Source organism: Octopus bimaculoides, chromosome 11 (genome assembly GCF_046866305.1).
Source record: "Octopus bimaculoides isolate indiv1 chromosome 11, ASM4686630v1, whole genome shotgun sequence".
Classification (NCBI taxonomy): domain Eukaryota; kingdom Metazoa; phylum Mollusca; class Cephalopoda; order Octopoda; family Octopodidae; genus Octopus; species Octopus bimaculoides.
The window spans coordinates 75,321,393-75,349,007 of NC_142938.1; the positions used below are offsets into that span (position 1 = coordinate 75,321,393).

At 35.2% G+C, this 27,615-nt stretch overlaps 1 protein-coding gene across 25 annotated transcripts in view; it reads left to right on the forward strand.

The window, feature by feature from the left end:
- The window catches only part of LOC106875082 (serine/threonine-protein kinase BRSK2), a 316,142-nt gene that overhangs the window by 256,258 nt on the left and 32,269 nt on the right, over positions 1-27,615 (forward strand). For 7 of the 25 annotated variants that reach the window (XM_089360366.1, XM_089360373.1, XM_089360370.1 and 4 more), the window contains 6 exons: positions 4,259-4,330; positions 14,606-14,856; positions 21,644-21,689; positions 22,092-22,215; positions 24,153-24,327; positions 26,259-26,434. In XM_089360366.1, coding sequence (XP_089216492.1) covers positions 4,259-4,330; positions 14,606-14,856; positions 21,644-21,689; positions 22,092-22,215; positions 24,153-24,327; positions 26,259-26,434 — 844 coding nt within the window. The remainder of the gene's footprint in view (positions 1-4,258; positions 4,331-14,605; positions 14,857-21,643; positions 21,690-22,091; positions 22,216-24,152; positions 24,328-26,258; positions 26,435-27,615) is intronic. The other 18 variants (XM_089360385.1, XM_089360367.1, XM_089360375.1 and 15 more) reach the window with 5 other exon arrangements.

Below are 27,615 nucleotides of genomic sequence, written 5' to 3' on the forward strand. Positions count from 1 at the left end.
ATTTCTTTTAAAGGAAGCATTTTTTTTTTAGTGTTTTAGTTTATGAAAGTGATTTGTATTACAGTTTTATATTTAAGAGATGAGGAATTATTTACATTATTTACATTTGACGGATATTTGTCCTCATCTTGTTTGTTGTTAACACAAAGTTTCGGCTGATATACCCTCCAACCTTCATCAGGTGTCTTGGGAAAATTTCAAACCTGGGTTCTCATTGCCCATGGGCATATGGCATAGTGGTTAAGAGCATGGGCTATTAAGCGCAAGATTCCGAGTTTGATTCCAGGCAGTGACCTGAATAAAAATAATAATAATGTTAACATTGAAAAATACCTTAGGAATGAGAACCCAGGTTCGAAATTTCCCCAAGCCACCTGATGAAGGGTGAAGGGTATATCAGCTGAAATGTTGTGTTAACAACAAGCAAGGTGAGAACAAATATCCGTCAAATGTAAAGAATGTAAATAATGTGAGATTTGTATTTTCATGAAAAATAATTCGACGATCTCAGTTGTGTGTAAACATACATAACGTATGTATGTACATACATACATACATATGTGTGTGAGTGTGTGTGTATGTATATATATATATATATATATATATATATATATATATATATATATATATATATATATATATGTATATATATATATATATATGTATGTATATATATATGTATATGTGTATATTAACACAGCAATATATATACATATATATATATATATATATATATATATATATATATATATATGTATATATATTGCTGTGTTATCTGAAACTGTAGATCATCAAATCAAAATTTCCAATCATTATACTATTGAACATAATTGATTTGTATTATCAGCAGATTAGTTTACAAATTGTGTTCAATTCTCTACGTGATAAGTAGCAAAATAAATAAATAAATAGATAAATAAATAAATAAAACGTCTGATCTATTTTTAACTTATTGCTGTCCAACCCATACCGACATGGAAGATGGACATCAAAAGAAAAAGAAAAAGAAGATGATGATGATGATATATTAGACTTTATATTAACTGAAAAGAATAGATTAAAACGTGGAAAGTTATAGAAACATCGAAATTGATTTAGTATAGCTTTTTTATCGATTGCTCTTCTTCTTGTGAAGATGCATGGCATTGTTTGGTTGTTGGGATTAAGATTGTTAGAATGTGAGTTCATCTCCTCAGTTGCATGTGTGTTACATCTTTGAGCAAGGAACTCCTTTTCACATTACTCTGGTCCACCCAGATGAAACTGTACACCAGCATCTTTTGGAAATGGTTGACCCTATGATGGACTGGCATCTTGTTTAGGATTTAGTTTTGTACTCTAACTCACTATGGAGACTAGAGTAAGCTCAGGTCTAAAGGGTCTGTAGGTTTGAGACAGACTTTGAGAAAGACCTTGAGACAGACTTTGAGGCAGACTTTGAGACAGACTTTGAGGTAGGCTTTGAAACAGACTTTGAGGCAGACTTTGTGACAGACTTTGAGGCAGACTTTGAGGTAGGCTTTGAAACAGACTTTGAGGCAGACTTTGTGACAGGTTTTCTGGTAGATTTTGAGACAGACTTTGAACCTGACTTTGAGACAGACTTAGAGGCAGACTTTGAGGTAGACTTTGTGACAGGCTTTGAGACAGATTTTGATGCAGACCTTGAGACAGACTTTGAGGCAGGCTTTTGTGACAGACTTTTAAACAGATTTTGAGATAGACTTTGAGATGGACTTTGAGATAGACTTCGAGATAGACTTTGAGACAGACCTTGAGACAGATTTTGAGAAAGACTTTGAGGCAGACTTTGTGATGCACTCTGTCTTCTACATTTGAAGTCCTTTTCTGTTTCAGTAAGGAGCAGACCTCAACATATGAAACACTGTGTACTCAACACCAGTTCACTTTCACCATTGACTCCTGTATTGAACATGGATTTGTCAAGAGTTTCATTAGAACCATCACAATCAAAGCAGAACTTACTAAAAGGGGTTTTAAAATGCCTGTACCTTAGTTCTTAAAGTTTGGTGTTATAAGAAAGGCATCTAATTGTTGTTTACTGAATATGGATTTGGACAGGAGAAAGTCAATACATAAGAAGTGATTGTTTTATAGGTATTCCCAGTTGTTGTATTTGCTGGACATATGTAAATAGTGATCACATGCACATGTTTATATATACATAGGGTATGGGACATCATGGCACAGCTGTTTTGGCACTGCCGGTTTGGCATTGCTGATTTGACACTGATTTATTTGAGATCAATTGTTTTAATGTTTCTCTCCCTTCTCCTCACTCTCCTTTTGTGTATGTGTGTGAGCATATCTCTCTTTATATCTATGAGGGAAAAATGGTGATGCCAGTTGTGTTCTGTTAATAAATTGTAAATGTCTCTCTCTCTCTCTTTCTCTCTCTCTCTCTCTCTCTCTCTCTCTCTCTCTCTATCTGTACATGTGTATATTTCTGCACATTTATGAGTGTGTGTGTGTTTGCTTCCAGTGCCGAAAAGTACTGTTGCTAAAACAGGTTCAGTGTCCAGTTAGCCATGCCAAATTGCCAGTGTCAAACAGCTGCTCTCAGTTGTCTCATTCTAAAATATGTATATATGTCTCAGTAAAATTACAAATATTAGGAGAACTTTGTGTTGGTGAAGTGTATGTTTTCCTAACTTGTGTATAATCTAAATTCAAATATATGCTTATTTTCAAATTAGTATTGATGGGGTTTGATAGGTTTGCCATAGCAATATGAGATTTAGAATGTAATCATTTAAACTGAAGAAAATTTGTGAATTGTTACTGCTCTTTTTGGCATGCAAGTTGGATTATTCCAACCAAAATTTACAGCCAAAAATGGTGGTTCAATGCATACACCAAGATGACTTTGGAGAACCAAAACCTTCATTTGAAATGCAGCAGGATTTAGAAAGATGGTGACACTGTTTAAACGTATACACTATGTTTGCATTATATATTGTATCGACTTATATTCTGGAAAATACAGTAATTAGAGACGTACTGTAAGTCAAAGAATTCTAGAAAGTAGAAAGCATTTCTATTTAGTACTGAGAAATAGATATAAAAATTGGAAAATATAATGATTTCTTTTAACTTTTGATTGCTCCATTTTTTTTACCATTTATCAAATGTTTGGAATTATTATGACATGGAATTATGTCATGTACTGTAGTATTTCTAAGATTGCTTTGCTTTCATATCTGAAGCTTTTGCATTGGCTATATCTTTTCAAACTAAAATCTTATATTATAAATATGAATAAACACATAGAAATATTTAGTATAAGTGTACAAAGCAGTGAGAATCTAAATAAAGGTGTGTACAGTTTCTCTTAACATGTTTTTGTACGCTAGAATGTGAAAGGTATTCACTGTAGGATTTTGGAGGAAAACACTCTAGACTTTGTGTGTGCAACTGTATAGGAAAACACTATAGGACATTGTGTGTGAAAGCTCATAGTTTTTACAGACAAAAAGAAATTCTTATGCCACTTGGATCTCGATTCGATGTGTTTTTGGTCACTTGGACACTTGGAGTTCAGCTCAATGTGGTTTTATACACAAAGTCAATTTGAGATAATTATTATTATTTTTTTTTACTTTGAGACAGAATCTTGCAGTGAATATCTTTCATGTTCAACTGTCCAAGAATGGGTTGAAAATAAATGTACATGTCTATATATATATATAGATACGTGTTGTGCGCATATATAATATATGCATGTATGTGAGTGTATATATATATATATATATATATATATATATATATATATATATATATACACACGCACATACACATAAATACACTCCCCCCTTACTGCTTCATGTGTTTATACTAAATATATTTATACATAACTTTATTATATATATATACATATATATATATATATATATATATATATATATATATATATATATATATATATATACACATATATATATATCATATCATCTTAATCATCTTAATTAAAAACAAGAGAGTAACTAATTTGTACCTTTGCACAAAGATATAGTTTAAAACTGCCATCATTACCATCATACATTCTTCTACTAATTCCATGCTTCTTTTCTTCCAATGAATTTTTAAAGCTTCTCAAAAAAACTTTCCCAGGAATGAAAAAAAAAAAAAGAAACCTTCCTAAAATAGTGATATTTTCTAACTGTAGCTGTTTAATGTTTAACTTGAGCATGTGATTAACATGACGCCTATTCATCCTATTATCTTTCTTTGCCTTCAGCCGACTTTCATTAGGCAGCATCAGTGAAGGATCCCCTGTTGCTTCTCGGAGGGCACTTGCCATTCAGCAAGTGTAAGTAGCATGGGCTTCATCACTTCTCTCTGTGTTGTTACCTCTGTGTCGTTTGCCTGCACCTGCACATGCATACATACACACACACACACACACACACAAGCATGCATGCAAGCATACATACATATGCACACATGTACATCCATGGGTGCATATATATATATATATATATATATAGGCAGCAATTTGCAATGTTTCACCAAAAGGGAGTATTATAATTGTCACTAAATGAGGCTAGAAATAAGAGCTAAACTGTGCTCCTATTTGTATATATGTACACACACACACACACACACACACATACGCATATTTATAAAAAATGAAGGCAGCTATATGCAATATAAAACCCCCCCAAAAAATCCAGTTGTCAATAATTGTGACTGAGGGTACTGGGTAGCACCTATATTGTTAGAAATAAGAATTAAAAAGCCTTAAAATTGCAAGAAAGCACATTTTCATATACTAACAGGGAAGATAACCACCCAATAAGCAAAGCTAGATCACTAGACTAGATTCCCCTGTCAATATATGAAGATGTGCTTTCTTGCAGCGCTAAGGGCTTTTAACTCTTATTTCTAGCTAAATATACATACATACATACATACATATATATATATATATATATATATATATATATATATATATATATATATATATATATATATATACATATATATATATATGTATGTATACATATCCCACCCATGCTAGCATGGAAGGTGGATGTTAAATGATAATGATGATGATGTGTGTGTGTGTGTGTGTGTGTGTGTATATATTATCATCATCAATATTAAATGTTCACTTTTCGATGCTTACATAAGTCAGTCAGAATTTGTTGAGGTAGATTTTCTACACCTTGACACCCCTCCTTGTCACCAACCCACACCTGTTTCCAAGCAAGGTAAATATTTCCCCGTGTCCAAACATGTTTTTCACAGAAGACTGGAAACGAACAACCTCACTACATATGTTGATGTTGCTTATTTACTAGTATCACGTGATGTCTACACACGCACGCACACACTCACATGTGTTTCTTCTTTATTTGATATCTGTGTTGTAATGCCTCTGTGTGTAAAGTATATAAAGACTTAGGTGTGAGACAGTTTAATGCAACAGTAAAGAAAAAAATGGAATAGGTAAAAAAAACAGAGTCCAAGGAAATCACTGGTGGTGTTTGTTGGTAAGCATTATACAGAGAAGTTTATAAGTTTATGGAAATTTGCATGATGTTTGGGTAGAAGAGGAACCTGATGTCTTAGGGTTGTCTCTTTTTTGGAAAGCAAAGGCCCCATGGCATAGTAGATTGGATGTTGGGCTTGTGACTATTAGATCGTTGTTTCAGTTCTCAGACTGGGTAGAGCATTGAGTCAGGAAGCAATGCACCTCATGTTGCTTCAGTCAACTTAGCAGCAAACAAAAATAAGAAAATGTGGTGGAGGACATCAGCGACAGGTGAGGGTGGGTGGGTTATTGACTCCGTCCATTTTAGTGGAGGAAGTCTTGAAGCTTCTGTCATTTAACCCTTTTGATAACGCCTCTGGCTCTGTCTTGTTTTTAAAAGTTCTGAATTAAAATCTTCGACCAAACCTTAGTCACAATTTATGTTCCTAACACTAGCTTAATGATAATTAAGTTATTTTACTAAATTCTTTGTTATATTTTAAATTAATTGAAAGAAATACAGAGCATCTCAACTGAAATATGGTAACAAAGGGTTAAATGTTACAGAAATTTGGACAAATTCCAGTTTAGTAGGCCAGTAGGTTTGGGACAGATTTTAAATTTAGCTTAACTTTAGTCTTGAAGAGAGAAAACATCTTTTCAACACATGAAAAAAAAATCTCTATTAGTTGAAGAAATGTTTCTGAAGCACCAGATTCGTTCTTCATTTGTCTTTTCACCACAGTATATAAACTTCTTTGGATTTATCTGGACTCATAAACTTCAATAGTAAAACAGAAATCAACAAGCTGGTAATTCATTTCATTGTTATCAAAACACACAAAATATTTTTTAAATATAAAAAAATTTTTTAATTAAATTTTGGTAGCAATGAATTCACTCTGAAAGAAATGTTTAAGTTTTTAGCACACATGAAATAAATGTTATTAGTATCTCTCAAAGGACTTGAAAAAACATTTATAAACATTCTCTTTTTATCCTGTTTTACTTTGTTTATCTCTTGTTCTTTTCTTTCTTCTTTGCTCTTTCCTTTTTTTTTTTTTGCTATTTTTTTTCTATTTCTTCAGTGCATGAATTCTAACCTAAGATAAACTTTATATCTAACAGTTAATTTTGTTTTTGTATTTGATTTGCAAGATTCTTGATGTGAATTTGTATATTGAAACGCTTTTTGTTGTATCTTGGGAGGGTCATTATGCCAATAACAAACACACACAAACATTGGTTCTACTTCATTTCTTTTATTATTATTATTATTAGTCATTTTGTTCAAATGATTAATCAAACAATTAATTACTTGATTGATTAAATGTTAATGAATTGACTAATAATTTTTGATATAGACACAAAGTGTGACATTTGGGGAGAAGAGACTAGTTGATTAAATAAATCACCCCCAGTGCTTGACTGTGAACCATGGTCGGTGAACTGTGATAAGTGAACTGCAATATGGCGAGGGATTACTGTATGTAACTGCAGGCATGGGTGTGTGGTGATGAAGCTCACTTTGAAACCACGGGGTTTTGGGATCAGTCCCACTGAGTGGCACCGTGGGCAAGTGTCTTCTACTATAACTCCAGGCTGACCAATACCTTGTGAGTGAATCTTGTGAATTTCACACAATCTTGCTTCCCAACCACATAGTTCCGGGTTCTATCCCACTGCATGTCACCTTGGACAAGTGTCTTCTACTATAGCCTCAGGCCATCCAAAGCCTTGTGTGTGGATTTGGTAGATGGAAACTGAAAGAAGCCCATAATATATATATATATATATATGTATATATTTATGTGTGTGTGTCTGTCTGTACCCCCACCATCGCTTGACGACTGATGCCGGTATGTTTATGTCCCCGTAACTTAGTGGTTTGGCTAAAGAGACCGGTAGAATAAGTACTAGGCTTACAAAGAATAAGTTCTGGGGTCAATTTCTTTGACTAAAACCCTTTAAGGTGGTGCTCCAGCATGACCACAGTCAGATGACTGAAACAAGTTAAAGGATATAGATATGTGTATGTTTGTGTTTGTCATCACTCTCCTACTGCTTGACATCTGGTGTTGGTTTGTTTATGTTCCTGTAACATAGCAGTTCAGCAAAAAAGACTAATAGAATATGTACCAGACTTTAAAAAAGCAACACAAAAACATAAGTACTAGTGTTGATTTGTTTGACTAGAACTTTTCAAGGTGGTGCTCCAGCATGGCTGCAGTCCAATGACTGAATCAAGTTAAAGATTATCGAAAGAAAAAAGAAGATATTAAATAACAGCAAAAGAAAAAAAAAATTACCCCTTAATTACATTGTTTATAGTAAATCTAACCACAAATTATTATTTCATATAATTTTCTTAGTTATGTCTATCTTTATTAATGAAAATCAGTAAGTTAATAGTGAAATAATCGTTAACTTCATCTGAAACATAGAAAAATATTTACTCATTCTATTATTTTAAAATGAATTCATTTTCAAAAGCATTTAATGTGATTTCTATTGTATGTCAATGTTATTATTTTCGATATAAATCCATTAATTCTGCTAGATATGCAAATTACTTTATAATTGCTTGCAATTTTCTGAGAGCTTTTTCTTTTAAAAAGAAAACACAGCATTTTGAAGTCAAGTAATAGCAGCTGATATTGTTGTATATTTAGCCAAATAGTGTATATAATTTCAAATAGTTGATATACAACAACTTTTTATTTTTATTTTTCTATGTGATTCACTCATTGGACTGTGGCCATACTGGAGGCTTAACTGAACAAATTGACTCCAGTACTTTTGTTTAAGTGTATTATTCTGTCAGTCTATTTTACTGACTCACTAAGCTACAAGGAACATCAACAAACCAACACCAGTTGTCAAGTGTGACTGAGACAAACACAAAAAACATATGCATATATGTACATACATATGCACACATTTATATGTGTGTGTATGTGTGTGTGTGTGTGACTTAAAGGTTTGGTCGCCGTTTAGTTACATATTTAGGAGTTGGTTATAGATTTACTTATTGAATTTATTTCCTGATACAGTTGTACATAGGGTAAATGTGTTTGAAAGTTGTAGTTTCTTTGGTATGTTTGTTCCCTAACAACACTTATTTTAGTGTTGTTGACACCACTGGATTAAATGGTACTGCCCAGGTGTCAAAACCATAATGATATCCGTGGGGCAGCTGATGATGGAGGTATGTCGGATTGTTGGTATGGCTGTTTTTGTATGTGTGGAATAGGGTTAGAACATGTCCTTTTGATATGTATATATATATATATATATATATATATATCATCATCATCATCGTTTAACGTCCGCTTTCCATGCTAGCATGGGTTGGACGAACCATGGGTTAATGTTAGCAGTTTAAGTACTGAATAGCAATCTTTATATCTTACTTAATGTGGATATATTTAAGAACACCATAATACTGTGGTATTTGTCTTGAGAAAGTCTGGACATGTTGTGTCTGCTGCTATTTCCATGCTTTTTAGTACTATACCAGATGTTTTCTGAAGCTGAATATCACAGTATTATGCTATTCTTAAAGTATATCCATGTTAAGTAGGATATAAAGATTGATATATATGTGCGTGTGTGTGTGATAGGTTTCTTTCAGTTTCCATCTATGAGAAACTCTCATGAGATGCTGGTCGCCCCAGAGACTTAGTAGAAGATACCTGTCCAAGATGCTGTGTAGTGGGACCGAACCCAGAACTATGGTGGGAAGCAAATTTCACGTGTGCTTTTTTATATATAATGTAATATCTGTATATATATTTGTAAATTGTCTGTCTGTATGTCCATCCTATATTCAGAAACTACAAAATGACTACCATAAAGCCATATGCATACATACATACATACATACATACATACATACATACATACATACATACATATATATATATATATATCGTCGTCGTCGTCGTTTAACGTCCGCTTTCCATGCTAGCATGGGTTGGACGATTTGACTGAAGACTGGTGGCCCAGGAGGCGACACCAGGCTCCAATCTGATTTGGCAGAGTTTCTACAGCTGGATGCCCTTCCTAACGCCAACCACTCCAGGAGTGCCAATTGAGATAGATATTAATAATAATAATAATAATGATGATGATGCCCTGATATATATATATATATATATATATATATATATACTGATAATAGGGAAAACAAAGAATTTGAACATTCAGACTTTCTGCTTGGTTTATTCATGATAATTGTCCAACACGTGTTTCGATTGTATCAACTGCAAATTGCTACGTACAATTGAAACACGTGTTGGTCAATTATCATGAAAAAACAAAACAGAAAGTCTGAATGTTCAAATTCTTCGTTTTCCTTGCTATCAGTATTGTGATTTTACACTCTAAGTAGCCAGGGAATAAGCTGTAACATTGGATGGTAGTTTTTAGGATATACACCTTAAAATGGACCATTGGAAGAAACTAGCCTTGGCACTTTACATAGAGTAATGCGTTATCTGCCTGGATATTTATATCTATCTTCTTACTATATATTATTATTATTATTATTATTATTATTGTTATTATTATTTATATCTATCTTCTTACTATATATTATTATTATTATTATTATTATTATTATTATTATTATTATTATTATTATTGTTATTATTATTATTATTATTATTACTATATAATAATATATATATATATGGCTGTCAGCAGTGAGCTGGTAGAAACATTAGCATGCTGGACAAAATGCTGGGGTCGATGTAATCAACCGGGTTCATTCCCCCAAATTTGGGGCCTTTTACCTACAATAGAAAGGATTGTTGTTTTTATTGTGTTCTGAGTATATTTTATTTATAATCTAATTTAAATTCTGAAATACATTTCATTCATGATAAATTAATATGTAACATGTCTTCTCAAAGAAGACAAAAAGTAAAACGTAAAGCTACATAATAGTAACTTCCAAGAATATTAATATAAAAAAAATGTAATTACTGATCAATATCCAATCAAACATTCACAAGTATTTTGGCTGGGAGCAATAATTGATATATTTGTTTTATTAAGGAATTCTAAATAAAGTGTCAGCTAATTATCAGCTAATTATATGATATGAAAAACTGATTGGGAATAGATATAATTATAAGACCTGCTGGTGAATTTATTAATTATTAATTATTAATTATTATGGTTCACTTACTTAAGCCATAAACCTTCTGAAGCTTTTTATAACATATTTATTGATTTTTTTAAAACTGTGATTGGTAGAAGATGGGAAGCACTGCCTTGGTTTTTACAAGAAGTGTCCCAGATAAGGGAGAATGATGTTGTTGATGTTTGGCTTGTGGTTGGATGTGTCTTTAGGAAAGTCTTTGATCGACAGAGAATTCCAGAAAATTTGGCGCAGGAGTGGCTGTGTGGTAAGTAGCTTGCTTACCAACCACATGGTTCCGGGTTCAGTCCCACTGCGTGGCACCTTGGGCAAGTGTCTTCTACTATAGCCTCGGGCTGACCAAAGCCTTGTGAGTGGATTTGGTAGACGGAAACTGAAAGAAGCCCGTCGTATATATGTATATATAGATGTGTGTGTTTGAGTGTCTGTGTTTGTCCTCCCAACATCGCTTGACAACCGATGCTGGTGTGTTTACGTCCCCGTCACTTAGCAGTTCGGCAAAAGGGACCGATAAAATGAGTACTAGGCTTACAAAGAATAAGTCCTGGGATCGATTTGCTCGACTGAAGGCAGTGCTCCAGCATGGCTGCAGTCAAATGAATGAAACAAGTAAAAGAGTAAAGAGTATTCTAGCAAAGATAAAAAAGGCTGGCTGGCTGGCTTGTTGGCTGGATAGAGTGTGTTCTTTACTATGTGTGAGAGATGATACACAGTAAGGTTGCTAGGAGGGTGAAAAAAGATGGGTGGGTCTGGTTGGTGTAGATATGCAGTTTGCTAGGACAAACAATTGTAGCAGTGATAGAGAAGACACAGTCCACTCTTTGAGCTACTGGTTCACATTGGTCAGGGATTGAATCTTTGCCAATCAGTTGAATAGCTAAAGCTGGTTGAGAAGTTAGCTGAGCTGTATCTGACAGTGTTAACAAGAAACCTTATCATAGTTTTAGTTATTTTGTTGATGGGTTTAAAACCACTGTCATCTGGTCGTTACATTAATTTAGCTGAGTTAACATTAGGGCTGGTCATCAATCTGCGGATGACTGTCCCACTTCTTCCAAACTTTTACAGAGGCCATTAAAAAGGTCATGGATACTGCCTTTTATTTTTCTTATTTCTTTATTGCCCACAAGGGGCTAAACATAGAGGGGACAAACAATGACAGACAAAGGGATTAAGCTGATTACATCAACCCCAGTGCATAACTGGTACTTAATTTATCGACCCCGAAAGGATGAAAGGCAAAGTCAACCTCGGCGGAATTTGAACTCAAAACGTAACGGCAGACGAAATACCGCTAAGCATTTCGCCCGGCGTGCTAACGATTCTGCCAGCTCGACGCCTTAAATTTTTCTGTTAACTAAACTGATTAAAAAGAAATTTAATTTAATTAACTGTTCATTATTGACATGATGTATTTGACTTACACCTTCTTCACACACACCACTAAAAAGACTTAGGGGTAGACCTCAGGGTAAGATGGTTGAATAATGTCCATAACCTTGATTGGTATTACTGGGGGATCCAGTTGGAATATTTTCTAGTTGTTGCTTTTGCTATGATACTCTATAGGACATGTCTGAGAACTCTGCCATTCATGACCCTGACAGAAATAATGGACACCGAAAGTAGTTGGATTATAATAATACCAATTGTTTAATTTAGATATCAATTATTTTTATGGAGAGATACTTTTCCTAAAACACCTACAATTTTCAGAATACAGTTTCTCTTTGTAAATATGTAGCTTAAATGTTTCTATGCTTAATTGGTCAATGTTTAAATTTATGTTGAATTTGTTTGTGTAATGTGTGCATGTGTGTGTGTGTGTGTGTGTGTGTGTGTGTATATATATATATATATATATACACACACACACACACACACACACACACATACATACATACATACATACATACATACAGGGTGCAATGGGTAAATTGTCACCATTTTACATTTTTTTATTTTATGCATGTGTATTGTTCGTTTTTGATTTTGTCAACTGCACAGTATAGTAGGGTCAGTTGAGCACCATCTGTGAGAAAAATAGCACCATGATGTAATTCAGTCTGCTAGAAATTTGAAAATGACATGCTGTACTGCTTGACATTTGCACTGGAAACTCCAGTACTAACATTTCAGAGTGTTTGGGTGTCAATCTGAGGACAGTGCAATCTGAGGACATGTACCAAGAGTGATGATAATCAAACACTCAGTCAACATCATGGTGTTTGGAGTGATCACTAGTGATGGCAACGTTATGCCTACATTCATCTTCCCACATGGCCTCAACCTCAACAGAGAGGCCTACATCAAGTGCCTGGAGGAGGTAGTGCTGCCCTGGGTAAAGAGGGTGGCTGCTGGAAGACCCTATGTCTGGCAACAGGACTCTGCACCATGCCACACTGCAGGAGAATCCAGTCATGGTTGTCAGACAATTTCTGCAACTCCATTACTCCTAACATCTGGCCAACTAACTCCCTAGACTGCAACCCCCTTGATTATTATGCATTGGGCGCAGTTGAGCGGGAGACCAACAAAACTTCATGTAACACTAAAGATAAACTGAAGGCAAGGATTATTGCAACATTCACCAACTTAAACAAGAAGACCATTCAGAAGAGTTGCAGGAGATACCAAAGTCGTTTGGAGGCCGTGGTTGAAGCCAATGGCGATTTTTTTGAATAAATTTACTCTTTAATATTTCAAGATATTTTTATGTAATTCTGGTAAATATATCTGTTACAATGAGATGTCAGCATTATTTTCATTTTTGCGTAATTTAGACGACGGTTTATTCACTGCACACTGAATATATATACATATATGTATTATATTTTTATTTTTATTTTATGAGAAAGTGTTATTCTTCATTATGCCTTTGTTTTCATTATCATTGTACTTCAATCAACTTGTTAATTGTACTTTAACACAACACCAGCCTCTGCACGTCGTTTCAGCTTTTCATTTCACTCCCTACACAGCTCCAACTGGTTTACTTTAATTCAAAGGCATCGATAACTACCTTTGATTTTTTATCAATATTTTTATGTAACAACATCTTTTCATTGAGTAAACTAAATATACTTTCATTGTTGCCAGCTAAAGGTTTATATAACCATCAGAATCTTCTCTGAATATTATTTTGTTCCATAGTCATAAAACTAGTTATCACTGATATCACTCACCAATTCATATGCATTGCACATTTATAAGTTTCCACTACGTTAAGTACTATATTTCAGGGAGTTAATTTACTGCTTCGCATGTAAAGAAGTAGAAATTATTCTTCTCTAGAAAGATAGTATCTCATTCTACCGTTTTGCATTAACATGGAATTTATGTTAAGGATTTCCAGCTAATTTATACGTAACTCAACAACCAGCTATTCAAATGTGAGTGAGTTAGTGAGTGTGTGTGTGCATGTGTGTGAGTGTGTGTGTATGTGAGTGAGTGTGTGAGTGAGTGAGTGAGTGTGTGAGTGAGTGTGGGTGAGTGAGTGTGTGTGTTTGAGTGAGTGTGTGTGTGTGATTGATTGTGAGTGAGTGTGTGTGTGTGAGTGTGAGTAAGTGAGTGTGTGTGTGAGTGAGTGAGTGTTTATGTGTGTGAATGAGTGAGTGAGTGTGTGTGTGTGCATGTGTGCATGTGTGTGTGTGTGTATATATATATATATATATATATATATATATATATATATATACTTATGTATATGTCTGTGAGAGTACATATATGCACACACACACACACACACACACACATATATATATACATACACACATGATGCATATACACACAAACATTGAAAAATATACTTGGATTATTTCAAATATAACACATCTTCATAAATGTAAATATAATTTTAAGAATTGCAATTAATTAATATTCTTTAAAGATATACTCTTTTGGTTCAAATTGTTTATTTTTGTTTGTTTTATTTCCTGTAGGAGAAAAGCCAGTATAACAGGAAGTCCTGGTTCATCACCCCTATCAAGTCCAAAGTTGTCTCAACGTGCTACACCAACTAATAGCCCTACTAATACTCCTCCAACATCCCCAAGAATCACCCCAGCACCATGGAAAACTCGTCTTCATACTATTAAAAACAGTTTTCTGGGATCTCCTCGCTTTCACAGACGCAAACTTCAAGGTATTCCCTACCACAATGGCCTTCTTTTTGAAATGGATCAGATCTCAGGTGAATTATATTATAGGCATGTAGGAGTTGAAAGCATTGCTGGTTTGCAGCTGCTGCATGACCCCTGGACACAGCCTCGCTGTAACCCCTTATTACCAGCTCTTGTCACTGCTGTAATTACTGCTTTACTAACAACCAAGCCAAACCTTAACAACATTCTGTTTTTATCTGAGATTTGAGTCATTTTTCTGACATTCTTACCATTCTTTATTTTTGTGTGTAAAACATTTTATGAATAATGTTTTTTTCTGTTGTCGTTTTTGTTTTTATAAATTACTTTGTTTTTAAATTACTTAAACTAAAACTTACAAAAACATTTTAAATAACATATTTGAAGTCTGGTAATTCACATCTAAGTTACTATATAAGTAATTGTGTAATTTAACATATAATGATATTTTGGACAGACGTGGATCGTGAGATCTGAAGGGTGGAGGTGATGCTAGAAAAGAAAATGTTATGTCTTAAGTAAAATAGTTCCATTTAGGCATTAAAAAGAATGGGACCTAGATTTGATTTACTGAAAACTAACATCTGCAGTTTTAGGGGATTTAATTGTAAATTACTGAAAACTGAGAATTTATCATCATTATTGCTAATGATGCAAGACTATATGTGAGATGTTAGTGTTAAATTTTGGGGAAATTTTTCAGAGGGTTGTGGAAAGTAGTGGGTCAAAAGATTGCTTTGAACTTTTTGAAAACATGGCAACCTCTCTAGTGCTGGTGCCACAAAAATATTGCATGCAGTTCATTTTGTAAAGTGGTTGCCATTAAGGAGGGCATCCAGCCCTTCCTATCAACAACCAATTTACAGTGTTTTATTTTCGCCGAACCATAAGTGAAACCTTTGAATGAAATGTGGTCCTCTGACCCACCTAGAAGTGTAGTAACAACTGTGCAACCCTTATCACAATGCAAAGCAGATATAAAACATTATTGGTGATGATTTTGAGTTATCTTGCAGTGCAGGACAGAATTCTCTTTACCAATATCGCATTTGAACTTGTTATTTATTGAGATCAATAATCATTTTCATCAATAATTTATTGTTTTAAACATATTTTATTTAGGGTTATTCCTATGTTACCAAATTGCTCTTTACTGTGTAGAATTGTACAAGATATCAGCAATTTTCCACTTTGGTTCTGGTAAAAATAATTAAATAGGTGAAATAAAAAGTTAACAAGATGGAATTTAAATAAATGTTAATTATTTCAGTAGCTTTCTGAAGGTATTTGTTGCTAATTTTTTTCTAGCATATTTAAGTGTATATAGATGTATGATGGTATGCATGCATGTCTATATGGGTGTGCATGTATGTGTGTGTGTGTATGCTAACATTTCATAATATTTATGGTTACTGTTTCCAGTGTCTAGTCTTCACTAATGTATATGTATGTGCATGTGTGTGTATATTATCATCATCATTGTCTTCATCATTATCTCCACCATCATCACCATCACCACTACCATCATCACCATCATCATCATCAGCATCATTGTCATAAGTTGACATCCTCTTCCTATGCTGGCATGAGTCGGACAGTTTAACAGCGAATGGCAAAGCAGAAGACTGCACCAAGCGCCACCGTCTGCTTTGGCATGGTTTCTATGGCTGGATGCCCTTTCTCATGCCAACCACTTTACAGAGTGTACCGGGTGCTGCTTTTTTTTTACATGACAACAGCAGCAGCAGCTGTGAGGACACCAAGTAACCGGAAAGGCAAGACACCCCCACCTTGACTGAATAGGAAGTGGTATTGGGGGGGGGGGGCTATGTGTCAGGTGATGAGAGGTTAAAGTATGAATATCATCATCATCATCATCGTCATTTAACGTCCGCTTTCCATGCTAGCATGGGTTGGACGATTTGACTAAAGACTGGTGGACCAGATGGCTACACCAGGCTCCAATCTGATTTGGCAGAGTTTCTACAGCTGGATGCGCTTCCTAATGCCAACCACTCAGAGAGTGTAGTGGGTGCTTTTACGTGCCACCGGCATGAGGACCAGTCAGGCGGTACTGGCAACGGCCACGCTCAAAATGGTGTACTTTATGTGCCACCCGCACAAGAGCCAGTCCAGGGGCACTGGCAACGATCTTGCTCGAAAGTCCTTACACATGCCGCAGGCACAAGTGCCAGAAAGGTGACGCTGGGCACAGGTGAATAGAGTGACAAAAATAGATGTCTTGCAGTAGAAGAGAATTATGACTACTTTAGCTGGAGAGAGAGAGAGAAGAGAGAGAGAGAGAGAGAGAAGAGAGAGATAGTATAATATAGTGAAGATGTGATGGGGTGAGGTACACCCAACATACAGGGAGGTGTATGTAAGTGAAGTGGGACCAAGGATTGGATAGGGTGAGTGTGTGGGTAAGTTCAAGGGATTGTGAAGGGTGGTGGAGAGGGAAGAGAATGCAGCGAGCAGATGCAAATAGAGGGAGAGGGTGCCAGGAGGAGATGTTGTGGGGGAAGAAATCCAACAGGAACACATTGCGTGCACACATAATCATATTTGCATAATGATGAGTTGGAACATGTGAAGCTTTGCGCCCTTGAATGCACACAAATTCACTGCCCTCCCCCCACCTCCATTCCATTTCATAACTCCAGTAAAAAAGCATTCACTTACTATTCTGTATACACTTCTGTTATCTCCCGTCTCAATTTTGAGGAGAGGAGATTTAATCAACTATTTCACCAACCCCTGTACATGACAGCGCTTTATTTTATCGACCTTGCAAGGATGAAAGTCAATATCGACCCTTACAGGATTTGAACTCAGAACATAAAGGATTAAAATAAGCACAAAGTAGAAGAACCATGCCTAAAAGCTATTTTATTTGGGACAATTTCATTGTTGTCTACGGATTTTACTGTGGTCTTTGTATTGAAAGATATTTGTTTGTTTGCCATTTTATTGTATCATCTCAGATCATTCGTTAATGCTGACTAATTTCTTTTAATTAATATTGTAAAATTTTGATTTCAAATTAATACCTGTAAATGTTAATTGTTTGGATGCATGCATTGCTATGGAAACTAAAATTGAAAGGTGACTAATTTTTGGTTGATTGTCACGAATTGGATGAAATTTGTATCTTATAGAATTCTGTTGACATGAATCAGTTATGACTATATGTGTTTAAATGTGTGTGTGTGTGTTTGTGTTTGTTTGTGTGTGTTTGTGTGTGTGTGTTTGTGTGTGTTTGTGTTTGTTTGTTTGTGTGTGTGTGTGTGTGTGTGTATTAGTGAGTGTGTGTGTGGGTTTGTGTATGTGTGTGTTAGTGTGTGTTTGTGTGTGTGTGTTAGTGTGTGTTTGTATGTGTATGTGTGTTAGTTTGTGTGTGTGTGCATGTTAGTGAGTGTGGGGGGTTGTGTGTGTGCATGTTAGTGAGTGTGGGGGGTTGTGTGTGTGCTTCTGTGTTTGTGTGTGTGTGTGTGCTTCTGTGTTTGTGTGTGTGTGTGTGTGTATTTGTGTGTGTGTTAGTGTGTTTGTGTACATATATATGTGTATACATATATTTACACATGTATACACAAACACACACACATACACACATGCACACATGCACACGTACATGCAAGACTACTTATTCAGAGTCATTGGATGGGTTGCTTTGTGGTAATTATTCTGGGTCTCTACACTCAGAGTTCAAATCTCACCAAAGTCAACATAGTCTTTCATCCTTTCAGGGTTGATAAATAAAGTACCAGTCATGTTCCGGGGTTCGTTCTTCTCTTTCTCTCACTCTGTTTTTCTCTCTTTCTAATTTCATCCCTTTGTGGAAGAAATCAATTCTGGTCACACCTGGCAAACAGTGGGCTCCACCAGGTCTAAAGATGGCCAGGTCATACCATATGTCACAATGGTGTCCCTATGGTTCCATCAAGACATTGAGGGCCAAAAGTAAAGCAAGGCAGATATGTGTGTGTGTGGTGGGGTGTATGTATGTATGGTTGGATGACTGTATGGGAAAAAAATAGGATAAACACATATGCAGTGTATACCATAGTTTTCCTACACACGTATCGCCATTGTGGCTGTTTTGCATTTTCTGCAACGGGTGCTCATAGTACATTTGAATGCATATCAACGATGGTTCTTCTTACCATACACACAGGCACTACTTATATACACACACACATGCACACTTAGCAGGATTTTATGGTTGGATGCTCTTCCCATTGCCAACCCTTATCTATTTTTCAGGTAAGGGATTTTTTATTCCACATGTCTTCATCATCATCATCATCATCGTTTAACGTCTGCTTTCCATGCTAGCATGGGTTGGACGACTTGACGACTCAATCATTATATCACTGTTTCACTCAAGAAAAGCAGTGGGATATCAACATTCATGTTCTTAGACGCACAAAGGCTCATAGCTTAGTGGTTAGGGTATTCAGCTTACAGTCACAAGGTTACGAGTTCAATTCCTGGTGGTACATTGTGGTTCTTGAGCAAGCACTTTATTTTCCTGTTGCTCCATTCTACTCAACTGGCAAAACTGAGTTGCACCTGTAATTCAAAGGGCCAGCCTTGTCACATTCTGTATAATATTCAATCTCCCTGAGAACCACATTAAGGGTACACATGTCTGTGGAGTACTCAGCCACTTAAACATTAATTTCATGAGCAGGCTGTTCTGTTGATTAGATCAACTGGAACCCTTGATGTCATAACTGACAGAGTACCAGATAACTTATATACTCATGTGCACTCACATGCATCTAAACCCAAATACACATACACTGTGGGATTCCACACAGTTTCCATTGACCAAATTCATTCATAAGGCATTGTTTGATGTAGAGATATATGAATATTTGTGTAATCTACATGAAATGGTATCAAGAAGAGACACCATTAAAGGAGAAATAACAATTTCTACATTTATAATGCTTTACCAGTTGGCACATTCATCATCATCCATCATTTTGAATCTAAGTTTTGTCCCATTAACAGGCGTGGTTGGATCTACCTCAATGCCATAGCAACTGCCCTCACACCATCTTGCCTGGTTTTGGGTGTCCTCTCTCCTCAAGCCAACCCTCCCAATCTCCTCCTCTACTTGTCCCCTCCACCTTTTCTTCAGTCTACGTTGCTTTTGCTGTCCATTTACCCCAAACTCAAGCACCCTCCTCAGAACATTCTCCTCATCCCTCCTCAACACATGCCCATACCACTGCACGTCATTCACCCTTACCAGCTGTTCCACTGATTCCTCCAACTCCTGCATCCCCATCAAGTCGTCAGTCAAACAGCCTCACACCACACATTTCGCTCACCATTGCTCTCTCAGTCCTCAAAATTGCCATCTCTCTCTCCCTCAAACACCATGTCGCACTCCCATACAGCATTGCAGCTCTCACACAACTCCTATAGAACTTTCCTTTCATCTTCAATGAGAACCTTTTCCCCACATAATAATGCCCCACATTCCCTGAACTTCACTCAGCACACTAAATTTACTTAACAACTGATTGATTATAGACAGAAGATTTATAAGAACCACAATACTTCAGGTAGCTCAAAATAGGCTGGTATTTATGGTGGATTTACTTGGACTGATATTTTCTGACTGATGTTGCTATTTGTGGTGTTCTGATTCATTCAGGAGACTTGTATTATCCATGAAGAAAGAAGAAGCTTGCAGGTGATGTGACACATCTTAGAATTTCCTTGCAAATGAATTTATTTTCTGTGGATATATACTATTGTTATTTTTAGAGAATGTTGTTGTCAAGGAAAGTGAGCTGGCAGAAGCATTAACGCTATAGGGCTAAATGGTTCTTTATGTTTTGAGTTCAAATCCTGCAAAGGTAAACTCAGCCTTTCAACCTTCCATGTCAGTAAAACAAACATCAGTCATACTGAGGTTCATGGTATCAACTTACCATCCCACCTCAAAATTTCTGGCCTTATCTCTAAATGAGAAACCATTATAAGAGGGAGTTGTAGGGCAATGGTGGGGCAAAATGGTTAGAATGTTAGAAAAATGTGCCTCGCAGTATTTCTTTCATCTTTTTAATTTCTGAGCTCATGTTGTTTTTCATCCATTTGGGGGTCAATATAATAAAGTACAACTCAAGTACAAGGGTTGATTTAATCAACAAACCCTTCATGATACGGCAGGGGTAAACCAACATATGCTGTCAGGCTCTGCTGCTGATATTGGGGGTTGTGCTCTATGCCTTGACCTGAGCATTGGATGGGGCTTGCCTCACGAGCTGGGAAATGAATGGAATGCCTGGTGTGTGTCTTGTTGTGGCCACCCCCTCCTAAAAAGAAAATGGAGAGTAGGCCTGGGTATATGTATGTATATGTATAAAAATAACATTTTTGGATTTCTAGTTTAGCAATTTAACTTTATGCATTTGCTTAACCCTTCCGTTATCATATTTCTGGTAAATTGCACTTTCTTTGTTTCATTTGATTTTGAAAATAATTAGGGCTAGGGTTAGGGGTAGAAAATACCTTTACCATGGTTAAAAATGGTATTTGTAACATAATGAACAGGAAATTTTAATGGACATTTTTAATATAGATCACTTTCGTAAGGAAGTTTGTGTCACAGAAGCCATAGAACCAAGGGTAGTGCCAGATGGTTTGGTATCAAAAGGGTTAAGAGGAAATAAACAACATGGTTTTTTTTACCTGTTTTTCTATTATTTTTTTTAGAAAAAATTTCTGTGGAAATGTGATAAGTCTTTGTTTTATGAAAAGTATTGATGTTCTATGAAATGTGTGTTTAAATTAATTTTGTCCTTTTTATTTTTACAGTTCCCACGAGCGACGATCTTGGTTGTACTCCTGAATCCTCTCCTGAGTGAGTAAATGTTTTGATAACTTTTGGGAATTGTATCTGTGATCATCAATCTTCAATGCACCACAGAGACCCTCCATCACATATTATTGTACAATATTATCTCAAAAAACAAAAAAACTGAATATAATGGCGTTTATGTACTCTAACCCTTTAGCATTCAGATTAAATTAATTTTCATGAATTATGTGTCTTAATTATGTAATTATTGAATCAGTTATGCTTATTCCTAATGAAACAGCTGTTGAAAGTACTTAACTGATGATCTATCTGTGAAACTTATGCTTTTCTGCCTTTTATAATAAACACACACACATACTATATATATATATATATATATATATATATATATATATATGTTGTCATTTGTCGCTGTGGCTGTAAACCCTGTGCATTTATTTTCAGAATGACAAAACGGTCATGGTTTGGTGCTCTAATGGGAACAGAGCGAGAAGAACATCACTTTGTTATTGTACGTGACAAACCCTTGAGTCAAGTGAAAGCAGATTTAGTTCATGCTTTCCTTTCAGTAAGTTCAGCGCTTTTTATTTTTGTTAATTACAAAAAAAAAATATAAATAAAACTATTAATTATTTCTCTGTGATTTTATTTGGTTAATTGCTGCAGAAAAATTGTTTGTATCCTTTTCTTATTTTAAAATGATTTTAAACTTGTCTTACTATGTTTACCATATTTCTAATTCTGCTGTACCATGCTAGATATTCTTGTGTTAATTGCTGTTGCATTGTGTGTGTGTAATGTCCATTGATATCTTTTGGGAGACTTGCATGCATGGGTAACTGTTAGTCACTCACAAGAAAAAAAAAGAAAAACTTTGTCAAGCTTGTGCATACAGATGCAGATGTATAACCAGTCTTGACTGATGGCTGCCCCTTACCCCTAATGTTATACTGTGAGAGAGAGAGAGAGATGAAAAAGCAGTTGGTTATCAAAGATATAAATTGAAGTATGCAGCATGAGAACTATAATGTTATGAAGATATGATGTATGTGGACAATGAGGATTAAGAGAAAATATTTTGTGTACTGTTTGTGGAAGGGTTTCTTATTTCTTTACTGCCCACAAGGGGCTACACACAGAGGGGACAAAGAAGGACAGACAAACGGATTAAGTCGATTATATCGACCCCAGTGCGTAACTGGTACTTATCTAATCGACCCCGAAAGGATGAAAGGCAAAGTCGACCTCAGCGGAATTTGAACTCAGAACGTAACGGCAGACGAAATACTGCTAAGCATTTTGTCCGGCGTGCTAACGTTTCTGCCAGCTCGCCGCCTTACCCCAGCTGGACGGGACGCCAGTCCATCAGCGTTACTCATTTTTGCCAGCTGAGTGGACTGGAGCAACATGAAATGAAGTGTTTTGCTCAAGAACACAACGCGTCACCCGGTCCAGGAATCGAAACCACAATCTTATATCATGGTGCTGACACCCTAACCGCTAGGCCACGCGCCTCCAAGGGGTTCTATTATGCTCATTCATTCCTTTGTCTGTTTTTCCATACTAGTGTGAGTTAGACAAATATGTTACTGAGCCATTGTTTTATAGCTGGACGCTCTTCTTGTTTTTTAAGTAAGGGATCCCATTATTCCACTCAACTTCAAATGCATGAAGCCTGCTGATGACTTATTCACAGAGGAAATGTAACCAACCGCATCATTCAAATGTTGTAACTTCCACATAAGTGAGTGGAGATGTAAACAAGCACACAAACGCACACATGTGTATGCATGCATATGTGTGCATACACATACATTTAAATGTATGTGTGTGTGTGTGTGTGTGTATATATATGTGTGTGTATATGTTACATGTGTGTGTATATATACTTGTTGACTGTTTTACTCTTTTATGTATTTTAGCCTAAAGGCTGTGGCCATGCTGGGGCACACACACACACACACACATCAAGCATTTTTCTTTGGATGAAAGGACAAAATATTTCTACCCCAAGTATCATTCGTATTTGCTTTGCGGATATTTGTATATATATTATTGAACCTTGGGAGGGTCATTATGCTGGTAACAATAAACACACACACTGGTTAGGTCCTTTATTGTTATTGTTAGCTAACGGGTTAGTTACTCCGCTAACAAATTTATCGACCAGCCATTTTTTACTAGATTTTCTAACTCGTATGTTAAACACTTTGGTCAAAGAGTCAATCGATAGTTCAAATGTCCATTATTGTTTGTGTTGTCATTTCTTTTTTTTTCTTTTGTCAAATAATTATTTCATTGCACTGTTGCTATCTCTTCAGTGACACACCTCTCGCCTTTCATTTCTTTTGTATATATATATATATATATATATATATATAAATATATATATATATATATATATATATATATATATATATATATATATATATATATATATATATATATATATATATATATATATATATATATTTCTATTTCTATTCCCTCGTATATTTTGTTTAGACTCCAGATATGAGTCATAGTGTTGTCTCAACTACAACGTTCCGAGCAGAATACAGGAGATCCAGCAGTGCTTCCATGTTTTCCCGTAATGTTCGATTTCAAGTGGATATCTCTCCCTCACCAGGTTATGAGAATAACGGAGAATCCTACTGCTTGACATTTACCCTGATTTCAGGTAATCTCAGGTGTTCTTCTTTTTTTGTATACTTTATTCTGTATATATTTTACACGTAATCAGGTTGGCCTTTTTCGTTGTTGGTCAATGGTATTGCAGAGACAGTGACCACCATCTCTGCTGTGCCTGGGCTACTTCCAGAAGCGAGTGCCTAGCCCCAAGCACATTTATCTTCCTTCCATTCATGAATATGCTCCCAAGGAAAGACAAGTCAATACATTTGCAGCATCCATGGAGCTGCAGGGATGCCTGATATTGGTTAAGTATAACTGTATATATTTGCCTTAGGGTCCCACCCTCTGGATTTTCTGCTGTGGTTTACTCCCTTATGTAATCTATCATCATCATCATCATTATCATCATCACCGTTTAACATCTGTTTTCCATGCTGGTATGGGTTGGATTGTTTGACATGGAGCTGGCCAGTAGGGAGCTGTCCTGACTCCAACTGCCTGTTGTGGCATGGTTTCTATAATCAGTCATGTTGCTCAACACTGCTTGGATTTCTGTTAATTTTGAAAACAATGAATTTAGCAAAATAACTTTGTTTATTATAAACCATCTTAAAGAGATCTAAATTAAAAATTCTAGTTTAATAATGAGTCATTTTACTATATTCATCATAAAATTTCATATTAATTTATGTTCCAAACACCAGTTTAATAATCTTCTCTACTCTAGGCCCGAAATTTTGGGAGAGGGGACCAGGTGATTAGATTGACCCAGTGCACAACTGGTACTTAATTTATCAACCCCGAAAGGATGAAAGACAAAGTCGACCTTGGTGGAATTTGAACTCAGAAAGTAAAGACAGACGAAATACCGTTAAGCATTTCGCCCGGCGTGCTAACGTTTCTGCCAGCCCCCCGCCTTATAACATCAGTTTAATAATGAGAAAGTCGTTTTTACTAAATTCTTCATTGTTCCTGGATTAATGGAAACATGCACAGTGTATTTTATTAGAAATATGGTAACAAAAAGGTTAAGCTGGTGTTTGGATGGGCAGTTTTAATTTAGACCACTTTAAAATTTAGACCACTTTGTATCATAGAACCAGAGGTGGTCTCAAGTCAGTTGGTATCAAAAGGCTTAGTACAAAGTGTATGACGAACGGTAGACTTTAAACTATGTCAGTATTGAGTAAAGGGAGATAATTAGTGTCAGTTCTGGAGCTATAAACAAATTGCTATATCACACACATACATACACACACACACTCATATATATATATATATATATATATATATATATATATATATATATACATGCATACATATGTGTGTGTGTGTGTGTGTATGCATATATGTATGTATGTATATATTTACACACACATATATATACATATATATATATATATTATATATATATGTATATATATATATATATATATATTATATATATATGTATATATATATATATATATATATATATGCATGACTGTAGAAAGTATGCCAGAGCAGGCATTTGTGTATTATGCCATGCTCCGACCCTAGATTCTGCCAACTGTCCAACCCATGCCAGCATGGAAGACAGACGTTAAAGGCTGATGATGACATACATATAATATTCATATATGCATAATTCTGTCCATCTATATCAGTGGTTCTCAACCATTTTTTGCCTGGGGACCCCTTGTGGTTCCTATTTTACTCAGGTGGACCTTAATAGCTATTCTATAACCCTGTTATATTTTTATTCTTTTATTCGTTTCAGTCATTTGACTGCGGCCATGCTGGAGCACCATTATTAGGAACCGTATAAAAAAATGTTAAAATATTTTGCGTATTGCAGAACTAAAACCAATTCATTGCACAGGAATTTTAGGAACAAAATCTTATGTGTACCTCCAAGGGCCATAGGGTTCCCCAGTTGAGAACCCCTGATCTATATGTTGCAATGTTTATTATTATTTACTTTTTGTTTTTTGTTAGGGCCAACTCGACGCTTTAAGAGAATCTGTGAATACATTCAAGCTCTATTACTGACTCCACGTGGAGAGAGAGAAATAACTCGAAGAATAAGCACTGACAGTTCTTCATCATATTCATCGGAAATGTCACCTACCCATAATGCCAGTCCCCGAGATACTACGGAAGATGAGGTAACGGTTGGTTGAATGAGTTTTCTCAGTTATCTTTTACGTCTTCTTTGTTTTCCGAAAATGTATCATCTCTGTTTTGCAAACGGGTTAAAAATTTAACTCATGAAATTTCATTGTTTATTATTTTCAACAATTCACATACTTTTAAATTTTTTTTTTTATTGAATTGATCAATCAGTTGAGAAACATTGTCTTACTACGAAGAGAAGCTTAATATTTTCATTCTTTAATTTATGTTAAAATACCTGCAAAGTTTATGGGAACTCTAATTATAGATTCCCATGTATATATATATATATATATATATATATATATATATATATATATATGCATGTATATATATATACACGTTTCATTTGAACCATTTACTTGTGTAACTTAATATAACCCTATGGAAATATAATTGATTTTAAATTTATAAAATGTTTATATAAAATGCTTTTCGCTTCCAAAATCACCTGAAAATATCAGACTTGAAGATTACCTTCTTCCATGCATTTGATTTTGCTCTTTTCTTATTAAACCATTAACACCAAGATTTGCTTGAAGCAAAGATGATTAATTCTATGAGGTATTTAATAAATGAAAAATTCATTTTTAATCAAAGGTTTCAAAAATAACAAACGTACATATGTTTATCGTTTTAGTTTCATTATCGATAATAGCAAAGTTTAATCTTTTTAAATGTGATACAAAATATCTTAGAAATTGGTCTCTTATATTTAAATATTCCAATGCATTATCAACATTCTAGTTCTTGGTAGTTATTGCTTATGAAAGTCACTTTTATAGGACTGATTCGATTTAACATTATTTCAAGCTAGCTTCTGGATTCTTCATCCTTGAAATCTCTGCTAATGACTGAAGTTCCAACTTGATAAGAATTATCTCTGACATTAAAAAGCATAAGGATTACTGTTAATCCTTTAGCATTCAGATTACTCTGTCATATGTAATGCTTGTTTATTCACATTGTCTTGAATTAATCACCAAAAATCTCTAAGCTTCTAGATTTCAATGATGTGTTTGCTTATTTTTAGAATGACATTGTAGGGTAAGTGTAAGAAGCTAGATTTGGCTGATTTGAACATAAAACAGATAGAATATTTCAGCCTGTTATGGCTGGTTTAAATGCTAAAGGGTTAAATGTTCCTTGCTAAAGTGGCAGTTTATTACAAGCATGTAGA